The sequence below is a fragment of the Haemorhous mexicanus genome, chromosome 18 (genome assembly GCF_027477595.1).
Source record: "Haemorhous mexicanus isolate bHaeMex1 chromosome 18, bHaeMex1.pri, whole genome shotgun sequence".
Classification (NCBI taxonomy): Eukaryota; Metazoa; Chordata; class Aves; order Passeriformes; family Fringillidae; genus Haemorhous; species Haemorhous mexicanus.
This window is the reverse complement of record NC_082358.1, coordinates 6,511,118-6,523,678: the sequence shown is the minus strand read 5'-3', so window position 1 is coordinate 6,523,678 and position 12,561 is coordinate 6,511,118. Positions and strand designations below refer to the sequence as shown.

At 56.3% G+C, this 12,561-nt stretch overlaps 1 protein-coding gene across 4 annotated transcripts in view; it reads right to left on the bottom strand.

Moving 5' to 3' along the window:
- Positions 1-198: 198 nt before the first annotated feature.
- PLCG1 (phospholipase C gamma 1) overlaps positions 199-12,561 on the bottom strand; it is a 42,985-nt gene continuing 30,622 nt past the window's right edge. The window contains exons 14-32 of one of the 4 annotated variants that reach the window (XM_059862256.1): positions 12,072-12,194; positions 11,112-11,213; positions 10,696-10,883; positions 10,203-10,403; positions 9,716-9,835; positions 9,241-9,421; positions 8,889-8,966; positions 8,313-8,416; positions 7,979-8,075; positions 7,806-7,878; positions 7,423-7,580; positions 6,810-6,906; positions 6,138-6,362; positions 5,181-5,329; positions 2,875-2,989; positions 2,521-2,682; positions 1,925-2,013; positions 1,117-1,304; positions 199-794 (exon numbers count right to left, since the gene is read on the bottom strand). In XM_059862256.1, coding sequence (XP_059718239.1) covers positions 752-794; positions 1,117-1,304; positions 1,925-2,013; positions 2,521-2,682; positions 2,875-2,989; positions 5,181-5,329; positions 6,138-6,362; positions 6,810-6,906; positions 7,423-7,580; positions 7,806-7,878; positions 7,979-8,075; positions 8,313-8,416; positions 8,889-8,966; positions 9,241-9,421; positions 9,716-9,835; positions 10,203-10,403; positions 10,696-10,883; positions 11,112-11,213; positions 12,072-12,194 — 2,493 coding nt within the window. In that variant the 3' untranslated portion in view covers positions 199-751. The remainder of the gene's footprint in view (positions 795-1,116; positions 1,305-1,924; positions 2,014-2,520; positions 2,683-2,874; positions 2,990-5,180; positions 5,330-6,137; positions 6,363-6,809; positions 6,907-7,422; positions 7,581-7,805; positions 7,879-7,978; positions 8,076-8,312; positions 8,417-8,888; positions 8,967-9,240; positions 9,422-9,715; positions 9,836-10,202; positions 10,404-10,695; positions 10,884-11,111; positions 11,214-12,071; positions 12,195-12,561) is intronic. The other 3 variants (XM_059862258.1, XM_059862257.1, XM_059862259.1) reach the window with 3 other exon arrangements.

Genomic DNA, 12,561 nt, shown 5'->3' with positions numbered 1-12,561 from the left:
GAACAGCACAGGCAGCTGGAGCACATAAATTTGTTTTTACCCTTTTGAGTGAACAGCATAAAACCTGGGGCTGTTCCTGGTTATTTTTCCTCCCCAAAAACCAGGAGGAAGGAGGGAGCAGTGCAGCCTCTCCTCAGGAATAGCTGCACCTCAGCTCTGCAGGGCACAGACCACGAGACACCTGAGCCAGCACACACATAATACTGACACTTTTATTGTCATTTAAAGCTAGAGCGGCCCTGTAAATGTAGAGTTTCACTACTGGACCCTTCGGCAGTGGCTATACAGGTCAGGTGTGGTGTCACCAGGACAGACAGAGGTGCTGCTGCGGTCACTGCAGGCCCCGAGCTCTGGCAATGGACCCAGCACAGGATGGCTGCAAACAGGCTCCAGCAGCTGCACACGATCTCTGGATTACAGGCAGAGCAGTGACACAGAGATAGGGAATTTTTAGGTCTCTTCTTGTGATTATAGACAGTTTGGTCTCTGGCCTCTGGCAGCCTGGCCGCACCGACGCGCTTCTTAAGGGCTTCGTGGTGAAGGTTGGTGGGTGCTTGGGGCTGGTTCGGGGTGGGGTTTATTTCCAATATCTTTATTTTTTTTTTTAGTTCTCCACTTGAACACACTTCAGCAGAGAAACTGGAAAAGCTGCCTGAAAGTAGGCCATAGCAGTGCCGTTTCCATAGAAACCAGTTCACAGCGTGCTGTGAGATTCACAAGCACTGGAGGTGCTTTCGCCCGCCGGGATGGGCTACAGCCGGTTGTCCCCGTTGACCCGGGTCCTCCGCAGTACCCTGCAAGGGGACACACACAGGGGACACAGCTCAGCCTCACCCTGGCATGACCAAGGACAACGCTCTGCTGGGCGTTGCCCACTGGAGCAAAGCAGGAGCTCAGCCACATCGCCCATGACTGGGATAATGGCACCAGCTGTGGTGTCCCACCCTACTCCCACAGCAGTGACTGCCACAAGCACTGGCACAACTTGCAGCGCAAATTTAGGGTTTGCAAGCAGCAAACAAGGCTGCAGCTCCACTTTGGGTTAGGGGGAGGCTGAATTCATTGCCTCCAGCCAGACCAAATGCAGGGGAAGAGCTGACTGAGCACTGGCCTCACCTTCTCTCCCGGCTCTCAAAGTGGTCAGCGAGCTGCTCTGGGGCCACACGGAAATCCTCGAAAGGCTGCTGGTACCGCAACTCAAAGGAGCCCTCTCTGCCTCTGCTTGTCAGCAGCTGGCTGGAGCCATCCCCTGCTCGTTCCCGTAGGGATGAAGCATTGAAGAGGTTTATTTCGCCATTTTCCTGCTTGGAAGAGGAAAAAAAATGCTGTAGTCAAGGGCTTGCGATTGCAAAGCATATATCCTGTAGTAAGGGCAGTTGTGGTGCAGGGCCCTGGCTGTCCTGCAGGGTGTCCAGGGCTCACGGGGGCTTGGGGTTTGCAATGTGCAGCTGCTCTAACAGCCATCGCTGGCTCCCACCAGCACCATTTTAAATGAAGAAATAAAAGAACCATCTGTCTCAGAAGGAGCCCTGCCCTCTGTTTATGCCAACAGGGACAGCCCCAGGCCAGCCAGCTCCGTGATCCTGAGCTGCAATGTCCCTGGAGCACAGACAGGCAGTGTGACAAATCCGCCTTCTCCAGCTTTTGCTGAAGGGATTTCCAGGCAAGTCAAACCCAGTGCAGGCAGGACCCTGCCTGAAACACCCTGACTGCTACAGGAGGCAAACCCAGTGCTTGCTTTCCTGCTGGGCATCCCTATGGAGCAGCACTGGGAATTCAGCCATCCACAGGCACTCAGGCCAGGCACCACTGAGCCTCACCACCCCAAATGGAGCAGGAGAGTGGGCAGGGCCAGGCTGGTCTCACTGGCTCTGCTCCTCAGCCTACAGCATGGTCACCTTCTTGTGTGTGCAGCCAGTCTCACCTTGCAAGGGAAAATGTCTATCTTGACAAGCAGAGAAGCCAGCTCCAGGTTCTCACTGTAGTTGTTCTTCAGGGGAACAGCTCGAAAACCTACGGCAGAGAGAGCCCTGGTGTCACTCCCTGCACAGGAGGTGAGGTGGCAATGCCCTGGCACAGAACTCAAGGGGGTTTTTCTTTCACAAGACCCTTTTTCTCTTCTGCCCAGAGAAGCTGTGGCTGCCCCATCCCTGGAAATGTCCAAGGTCAGGTTGGATGGGGCTCAGAGCAGCCTGGGGTAGTGGAAGGTGTCCCTGCCCGAGGCAGTGGGGCTGAAACAAGATGGTCTTCAGGGTCCCTTCTAATCCAAACCAGTCCATGATTCCGTGATTCTCCAAATCCCCAAGTTTCCCTCAAAGTGGCAGGTGGCCCCAAGGGCTGTTAGCAAATGGCTCTGCCTTCCTTTAACTGGTTGGGGATGACGTGACCTGTCATGGGGACAGGCTGAGCCAGCCTGGGGCCCAACAACACCCTCCCATGAAAATCACCATCTCCCTGGCTAACAGTGTGAACTGGTGAGGACCAGCATGACCCCCCTCCCTGCTGTCCCAAGTGCCTCACCTGTCTTCAAGCCTTTCACCAGGAAGGTGGCCTGAGCCAGGAAGTTCTCGTCACTGAACATGTCCTCCTCATAGACCACGAAGCGGAGGAAGGCAAAGTCAGGGTTGCTGACCTGAAAGTGGAACTGCTTCGGGGTCCAGAGAGGGTTCAGGCCGTTGTCAGCTGCTCACAAAACACAGCTGTCACTGGGCAGCCCCACTGAGTCCTTCCACCACCCCCGTGGCTGATGCTGGGCTCGGGGACAGCACAAGGGCAGCCCCCAGCTCAGTGCCAGGCTTTGCTGCAGACCCCATGGCTCACACCAGGATCAGGAGTGCTGTGCAGCCCCCTCCCTTTCCTTCCCCACCCACTCACCCACAATCTCTGTTTTCTGCTTGGCGTTGTCATACTCAGCACCAGACACCTCCACCTCCACGAAGGGACAAACGATTCCCCTTCCATTTTTGGGAAGGTGCCGGGCCCCCAGGACCTGAGCAGAGAGCAGGAGAGACTTGGTAAGAGACAGGAACAAAGGGGGAAAAATGTGTTTGCATACCAGGACATTTTCTTCCCAAATAAATCACCCTGGCTCTGCTAATTGGAGAGAGAAGGAGCACTGACAGCCAGCCCAGCCGGCAGCTTGGAGAGAAATAGCTCCCACCCCTGGAAGCTGCTACAGTGTTCTTGGTCCACAGTTTGACTTGTAAGCCACAAAAAAACCAGCTGAACTGCTCCAGGTTCCTGACTGCTGCCAGCACAGCCAGGCCTGGGCCACAGCATCCCTCCCCCAGCTGGCCAAGCTGGAGCTGGGCTCCCACCGAGCACTGTTTCCTGCTCGAAGCACTACCCTGGACCCCCTCATCTTTGCTGAAACTTCTCAGTCCTCCTGCCTTGCTGTGAGGAGGAAAAGGAGCTGCTCTCCACCCCTGCTCTGCCTCATGCCTGCAGCACAGGCTGTGCTCCACTCAAATGCCAAGCTGCCTCCTCGCAGGAGAGAGCCATGGCAGCTCCCCCTTGCCCGTGGCCATATGTCGCTCCAGCACGCTGCTGCTGCAGGGGAAGGACCTGCTGCCAACCCTGGATCATGTGCTCTGAGTCATGCTGGGCTTGAGATGGCTTCTCCATCCATGAAAGCTGGCTTTGGTGGGGACAGCAGGCAGGTCTGCCAGACAACAAGAGGCTGAGCCTGTCTCTTAAAGGCAACAGTGACTGGCTATGGCACAATGACTCTTGGCACTTGGTGGGGGCAGCTGCATCCTGAGGTGCAGGAAGAGCTTGGAAAACAGAATGGGGCAGGGATGTTGTCATCTTATTGCAGGGGTTCCATACTGTTGTCTCTTTATCACAAAAGTTTCACACCTCCTTGGTGTTTCACGTGGGCAGCTCCTCAGAGCACTGACTCCTTCTTCTTCTTCACAAAGCAGCCAACTGACTCCAGTTCCCTTCTCACCCAGCCACCCCACTCTTTTATAGCACTCTTCTTCTCATTGCTTACAGCTGGGGCCTGTTAAAGTCAGGCCTGCTCCCAATCTTTGATAATTAGCCCAGCTGCAACTCCTTAGGGGTAAGATTACTTTCTACACTATCTTTATTTTCTTATAGTCTATCCCCCTACACAGGGAATTTTTAGGGAGACAGTGGGCATGGGGTCAGTGGTGCAGAGGGTACATGATAGGTTGTCCTCATGGAGAAGGGCTGTGGCTTTTTTAGGTGGGATCACTCCGAAACAGAGGTGGCTGCAGAGGAAACCTGTGAGCACCTCCAGGCAGGATCTCCACTGCATCCTCCCCAAGGTCTACACGAGCTGAGGGGACTGGCAAAGCAGACTGCTGACCCATAGCTTGGTTCTGAGACCACAGGGAATGCCTGTACAGGCTACTGGACCCTGCTGGTCCAAACATGAGAGCCAGCTGGTTTGGCACAGCCCTCCGAAGCTTTGCCTGGCAAGCTCTCCCATGTCCCTGCAGAGCCTCTGCTGTGCAGCTCTGAGAGCTGACACAGGAACCATCCAGCCTCAGCTGCACCATCAGGGAAGTAAAAAACTCATCAAGAATCCACACCCCTTCCTCTGGCACCCCTCAGCCCTCCTCCTCTTATCATCACCACAACACAGAAATGGCCTGAAAAGTTTGCCCTGACCTCGAGCATCTTCCCAAGAGGGACCACGAGCAAGGGAAAAGCAAACATCGAGCCTGGAGCAACGGAGTGACAAGGAGGGGACAAGGCACAGCTCTTGCGTTGCTAGCCTGTGGATGCAGCCCGGCCGGGCTCTGGGGACAGGGATGTCACCTCTGCGGCTCGTGGATGCCACCTGCTGGCACGGGGACCTGGACAGGAGGAGTCCTGGGGGAGCATCCAGGGATGCTCCTGCTGCTCCTCTCCAGGCACCCTCAGCAGCACCCACGAGTGCCCCTCTTCAGCGAGGGCCTTTAGGGTCCCTTCCAATCCAAACCAGTCCACGATTCTGCGATTCCCCAAACCCCCAAATTTCCCTCAAAGTGGCAGCCCTTCCTTTACAGGGGGACAAGCCCTTCACAGGGGACAGCCAGGGCTGTCCCAGTCTGTGCTGCGGGACAGGGGCAGGGAGAGCCAGGGGCCCAGAAAAACATTCTCTCACCCCAAATCTGGTACCCCACTGGGGTCTGAGCCTGCATTCCCCCACACCAGGAGGGGGTACTGACCTCAATGGAGATGGAGAGTGGTTCTGTGCCCCGCAGTGTGCTCTTGTCAAAGGGGTCAAAGATGTCATCCCTCATGTTGGTCGGCTGCAGGACGTACCCACACTGGCCACTGGACATGAACAAGGCCTGGTTCATCTGCATGGGCTTGTCTAGAGCACAGGCAGGAGAGACAGGAGATGAAGGATGCACAAGCTGGTTCATCACCCCCATCTTTGATGCTTCTCAGGAAGCCTTTGGCAAGAGGACCTGGCTCACCCCTTGGCAATGCTGAGCAATGTGTCACCACGTGTCAGGGCCATGAGGTGACCCTACCATGCACGATCGGCCCAACTACCCAGTGCTCCATGGGTCACCTCCCTCTTTTCCTCCTATTTTCAGCTTTCTGTGTGCTGCCTGTAATATTTGCCAAACCCCCTGTGAGATGCCTGAATTCACAGAAGGAATGAAAAAGCCAGCAGGAAAGAAGAGGCAGGTTGTTTGCTGGTGTGTCGCTGAGCTGAGCAGGCTCACAGCAGGGTTTGGCAAAGGCCAGGGAGAGGAAGGCTGGACTGCATGGCAGGAGCAGGAATGGAAGCTGGGCAAAAGCAGGAAGAGCAGCCAGCTGGACTCAGACCATGCAGCCAGCTGGTGTCCCAAGCCTGGGGCAGCACCATCCCCTTTGGCACCTTCCCTGCCTGCCCTGCTTGTCACCAGGGACCTAAGAGAACCCATCCCCTGCCTCCTCTCCATTCCATCTTGTTCTCATGGCACAATCCCCAGCCTCAGTGCAGCTCCTTGGCTCAACCCAGCCCTCTGGAGCACATTAACCCAGGTCTCACTGCCCGCAGAGCCCTTCCAAGACCCAGAGCCCCTCCCAGTCCCCATTTTCCTGCAGCAGGGCTCAGCAGGTGGCTCTGAGGAGGCACAGGGCACCCCAGGAGCCAGCCCACCATCCCTGTCCCTTCCTGCTGCCCTCACCCGGGGTCTGGAAGTTGAGTGCCACCAGCTGGCTGCCACAGATCCACATGGGCAGGGGGTCGTAGTTGGAGGAGTCGAGGCGCTGGCCCTTGGGGTAGATGCGGGACAGCTGCAGGCGGTTGTACTGCAGGAACTTCTTGCCCTTGATCTTGTTGACGTACTTTTCTGCCTTGGTCTCAGGAAAGGAGGACATATCCCGGTAGCAGGCCCTCTCTGTGCCGATCTCTGGGAGGGACAGTACTGTGTGAGCCAGGGGCACGCTCCCTTTGCTGACACCCAACCACCCCAGCTCCTTCCTGACGCCATCCTCTCACCCCTGGCGCAGCCACCAGTGAGAGTCTCACACCTGCTCTGCCCCAGTGGGTGTTTGCCAGGTGCCCAACACTAATGACAGAGCACCAACACAGCTCCCACTGACCAGGCACGATGCTCCCCTGCCCCACTCCCTCAGCAGCTGCTCTGTGTGCTGACAGACCCCAGCAACAGAGGGATAGGGAAGGGAACTTGTACCCTCTGGAGTTACCCAGAGCTCCAAGGTAAACTGGGGATTTGGACACCTTGGACACCTAGCCTCTGCTGAGATCTAGCCAAAGCAGCCTCTTGGGGCACACCACAGGGTCTGTAATGCCACAGTGACTGCCTGTGATGGCCACCAGCTCAGCAGATGCTCACTCTCTTCATCAAAGGGCACAGGTCGGCAATAGACCACCAGTTCTGAAAGCTCCAGGGCAATCTTCTTTCTCCTCTCCATCATCTTCCCTTCAGAGAGCTGCCAAGAGAGGATGAGAGAGGTGTCAGGCCAGGTAGGAGCAGTGGTGATGGATAACCCAGCTCACAAGCTGACCCTCACTGCTTGGTGTGGCTCCTGCCCACACTGTAGGGACCACCAGCAGATCTGCCAGGTCTTTGTTGGGGACATCACACAGGTAGGGTGTGGGCAGGTCCTACATCCTGCCCAGAGCAGGACTGGCACTGGTACTAGCACAGGACATCTGTGGCCTTGCCACCCTTCACTGATGGAGGACCCCCACTTTCTGAGGCTGTAGCACCCACCCAGTAGTCCAATTTCCCAAATATCCAGCCTGAACCTCTCAAGCCATGTGGCCACCACCCCTTGCCACATTGCCCAAGATTGCTCTGGCTTTATCATCTCTGCAACTGCTCAGCCAGCCATCACAGGTTGTCACCTCATCACCCCCCACCAGCCTCCACCAGCTCCTGGAAAACCCAGCAGCTGGAGACCCAGGAGAGACCTCCTCCCCTGCCAGGGGCTCCCCAGACTCACCCTGGCATCAGCTGTCTGAGCTGCCTCCCGGATCTTCTTCACCCAGTCCAGCAGGTCCTCGTGCGTGTCAGCCGCCACGTCCAGGGACAGCCGTGACACCGAGGACATGCTGATGGAGAACACGAAGAGCCGGCTGTTCTTGCCCTCGGGGCGGATGGCTGCGAGGGACAGGGAGCAGGGGACAGGGTCACTGCAGGTGCTGAGCCAGGCCCTTCACAGGCAGCACGGGAGAAGACAGGCACAGGGACACATTGCTACCCCGGCACTCTACAGTGACAGGAAACTCCCATTTCTCTGGAGGCAAGAGATGGAGCCCAGGCAGCAATAAGTGAGGGCTGAGAAGCCTCGAGGGGCCTTTGCAATGCTCCCTCGCTGGCACTCACCAATCTGGCAGGAGGGCACGTCCAGGACCCCTCCGAGCAGGTCTCCCAGGGGGCTGTTCTCATCCAGCTGCTGCTGGGAAGGAAGCACAGCAGGATGGTGCTGGGCACAGTGGGCAGAGCAGCCCAGCTCGGGGGGCACAAACCCTCCTTGCTGCACTCATGGCCATACTCACCTCCCGCTCTGGCTCCAGGCTAGTGGGACTGGTAATTTCCTCTACATAGTTGGAAGGGAACCACAGCTGCTTTTTGCCACCATAATCTCCTCTCCACCTGGAAGGGAGGGAAGGGGCAATGTCAGCACTGGCCATGGGACCCCAGAGTATTCTGAGTGGGGGTGAGGGGAACAGGCAGCTCATCCATTATGGGTCTGTGAGGCTTTGGAACTGTGCTGCTCACGTGTAATCCCCAGACAGACCCATTCCTAGAGTGGACACACCTTTGTCTGGATGGTGACAGCAAGGTTTGACCATATCCCCAAGGGAAAAGAGAGGCTCAGGACCAACTCACCAGCCTCCTTCCTGTTTCTCCACGTTCTGGATGATGGCATTTTTGGTGAAGGTGAGCTCGTCCTCCCTCTGGGCCTTGTAGTCGAACAGGGCTTTGACTGCACACTGCAATGAGGAGGGGTCCCATGAGGCTGGCAGGGAATGGACATGTGGACAACGAGCCCACAGCATGAGACATCACCTCCCACCACAGATGTGTTTGTTTGGGACTGTGAGGCACATCATGTGCAGGCAGGCAGCATCCAGCCCTGCTGCCAGACCTAGTGACACCCTGCAGAGCAAATCAAGGCCCCATTTATGCCAAAGCAGAGCTCACAAGTCTGGTATGGCCCCACACAGGCACTCTCCTCTGTCCCAAGAGCCACTGAGGGGCTTAGTTTGGAGAGCTCAGAATAAGAGGCAGCCCAGTTTGGGAACCTGGAGGTTCAACCTCCATTGTCTCTCTCTTGGTGGTCTAGAAATAGGTGTGCAAACTAATACAGCTCCTAGAAAATAAAAAGATCCCTGCCAAAAAAGATCTGTGCTAAAAGATCCTCCAGCCCTGCAGTTTGTTTTGTGCCAAACAGTGAGAGTGTACCTTGAAGGTGGGCATGGGGTTGGCTTCCACATAGAACCCAGGATGGCGTCCCTCGTACAGGGCTCCGTAGTCTGGCTCCTGTGGAAGCAGAGGGACAGTGGTTACAGCAGTGACTGCAGGGGAAAAGGTTCCCTACCTTGGGGTAGGTGGGAGAGTGCCCCAGGAAGGCACAAGACCAAAGATGATGCTGCAGACAGCCAACAGCAGCCCAAGCCTGACTCAGAGGGGAAGCACCGAACTCCACTCAAGTGTCAGGAAGCCCCGTGAGGTATGGGCTGCAAAGCACAGAGATGGCTCACACAGCACCACCTCAAAAACAACCTGTCCATGATTCTGGGGCTCCTGCACTCACCGCTGTGCCGATCTTCTCCAGGGTCTCCTCGTTGATGGGGTAGCGCAGCTTCATCTTGCGGTACAGCGGGTGCTTCTCGTAGTAGCTGATCAAGTCCACCAGGCTCTCGAACTCAGAGTTGCCCAGCAGCACAGTCTGGCCCTCCTGCTGCACCCGGCAGTGCTTGATCTTCCCCTCTGCCCTGCAGGGAGGAAACACAGGGAGAAGCCACTTGGCACCTGGCAAGAGAAGGTCTCTGCCAAAATAAAGACACCAAGGAAAAGGTGCCCCTGGTAAGGTGGCCGAGCACAGCCATCTCCCATTGGAAGAGGGGAGGGAAGAGCAGGATCTCAAGGACTTATTCAAGGGCTATCCCAGAGCAACAGGAGTTCTGGGAGGGCTCAAGGCTGGCTGATGGCACCTGTCCTGCTCTCTCACACACTGCAGTGTCCCAGCTCCATCTCCAGCACCCACCACCGCGGTTGCAGGGACACACCTGAAGGAGATGGCGTAGGAGCTGGGCTCGCTCCTCTTGCGCACCAGGAAGGCTCCGTCGCGGGGCACCCGCATCAGCATGTGCTCGGCTTGGGCCCGTGTGAGGTTGGCATGGTACCACCTGGCAGGAGAGACATGGCTGTGCACAGGTCACACACACCCAGCCCATCCCACAGCCCTTCCCCTCCAGCTCCTGAAATGCTCCTTGAATCCTCCAGAGGAAGACAGGGACTGCAATAGGGCAGGCAGGATCAGAGCCTTTGGTGAAGGGTGGCAGGGGCCAGAGCATCCCTACCAAACCCATGACATTCAGCTCCATGAACAACAGAGCTGGCCAGCATGGCTGCTGTGACAGCAGCCATGAGCAGAGCTCCATGGGGAGAAAGTGGGGACCAGAAAACTCCAGCAAGGGAGGAAGGGCTGAGGAGAGATCTGGAAGAGCTTCCTACAGTGTCCCGGCTGCCCAATGGACACACACGCGCACTCACTCTTTGCTCTCGTGGGCATTGGTCTGTGGCACTGGCTCTGTCAGCCTCATTTCAAACTCGTTGCACCTCAGAGGCACCTCCTGGTAGTGGGTGATGAGGTCGTAGAGGCTGTCAAACACCAGGTTGTCTGTCAGGAAGAACTTGGGGCTGCCGGCGTCCTGCCGCGAGTGGATCCGGCAGTGCTGCACCTTCCCATTGCGCCTGTGGGACAGGGAGGGAGGGACAGGGTAAGCCAGCCTTGTCCACAGAGATTTTACATCTCCCTCAGGCACAGCTCCAGCCTGACATGGCATTCCTGCCCCACAAGAGAGTGACTGCACAAGGATCCCAAGATCCTTGACCCTTCTGCACTAGGACAGGGAGCTGGCATGATGCTGGGGCACAGGAACAGGGGAGAGACTGCTCACAGGCCAGCCAGGAACGGGACCCCACCACTGAAGAACATGGCAAGAGAAAACAACCCCAGAGCGACACAGAGCAGTGGGACCCTCACCAGAAGGAGAGAGTATAGTCCCCTACGAAGGTCTCGCTCTCCCTGACGAGGAAGGAGCCATCAGGAGCCCCTGTCTCGATGCAATATTCCGTCAGCAGCCGCTCCGCGATGTGCCGCCCGTCGCGGCCCGCTCCCAGCTTCCCGTGGAACCACTTCTCCGTGGAGTGCAGCTCGGTGCTGTTGCTCACCTGGCAGGGGGAAAAAAGCCATCACCTTGGGTTACTGAGGGCAGGCTCATGGGGCTGGATTCTGCTTTGCACAGGGTCTTCCAGCTGGGAGCAGGGAGTTCCTGAAGCAGCTCCCATCCTCCCCACCACAGGATCTCCCCCTGGAGTCAGCTGGCAATGGCAATGCTCATTGGGCAGTCAAGTCCTTTCCTTAGGGAACAACTCACAGTCCCACAGGAGAGCCCTCACCTCCTTTTGCTCTTCCTCATCCTCGTTTCCTTGGTCACTGGTTGTCTCCCCAGAGTAATAGATCTTGCTGCTGGTCAGCACAAAGTAATGTGGGTTCCACTCCTGCAAGGAGATGAACTCTGGCAAAGAGATCCCTGGGGAAGCACCAGACTGCCCACCACCCACCCATGGGATCATCTCCTCCTGACCAGTACAGGGAGGGACGATCAGGTTTGTGAAGGACAGCCACCAACACTGATTCCAGTGAGTCACAGGAGCTTCCAATACATCCCCCAGAGGCATGGATTTATCAGTAGCAAAAAACTCAGCATGTGACAGATCACACTGCAAACACTCCAACACTTAATAAAAGGAGATGACCAAATGAAGAGCAAATCAATGCAAAAAAAAAATCCCAGTCTGCATAGACTCAGCACAGGGGCAATCTGAGTTGAAGATACCAGAGATGTTTATGTGAATTTACCACTGCATTTCACTGTTTTTAAAAAAAAAACAAACAAACCCTGTTCCATTTGCATTGTGGCTTTGCCAGACAGACCCTCAGCACAGTAAAGCTGCTGAAGGTGGGCTGTGAGTAAATGCACCCAGTGATGAACACTCAGTGCTTTACAAGGATAAAACCTTGCTTAGGTGTGTCAGGTGTGCAGGCACTTGGCAGGAGCAGGGCTGGAAGTGCAGCCATCTCCAGAAATTCTGGCAGCACAAATCAGAGGCTGCAGTGCCTTGGCCCAGAGCTCCCTCTAGCTCAGCCTTCTGCCTCTAGCAAGGGCCCACAGGAGATTCCCAGGGAAGAGCACAGAGAGAGCCAGCATAAAACTCCCCCGGCCTTCAGGGACACTTGAGAAACCAGACAGACAGAGAGCCTCTTAAATCATTTGCACCACAGCCCTTCCTTCCAGCACACACAGCACCCAACAGAGCCACCAGAGCAGGGACTGGGCCACCATGGCACAGACATACGTGATTGATGGGGTCTTCCAGGTAGAGGATCCCATTCTTGATGGAGTTGCTGATGTCATTCTCGGAGTACATCATGGACGTGGGCAGCTCCTCGTAAGCGCTGCCCTCCGCCAGCTTCTTGTGCTGTGGGATGAGAGAAGGGGTCAGGCACCCAAAACCAGCACAGATTTCCTGGTGAATAGCCCTAAAAGCCCAGGTCTGCTGCAGTGGGGTCCTTCAGATTAGAATAAACATGACCCATGCCACAGGGATCATCAAATAGCACTGAAGTCCCACCCCTTCTTTTCAAAGGTTGTTCCTGAAGCAGAAATACCAACATCCCCCATGCCCTCAAAAAAAGGCAGCACCCAGCTGCTGAGCTCACTTCCCAGCAGATTTTCTGAAGTGAGAGAGCTGTCTTTGTATCCAGTTGCTCTTAGCATCAGGTCTCCACTTCTACCCCTACACTGCCAACCACACCCTTCCAAAGGCAGCGGCCTTCAGTCCCAAA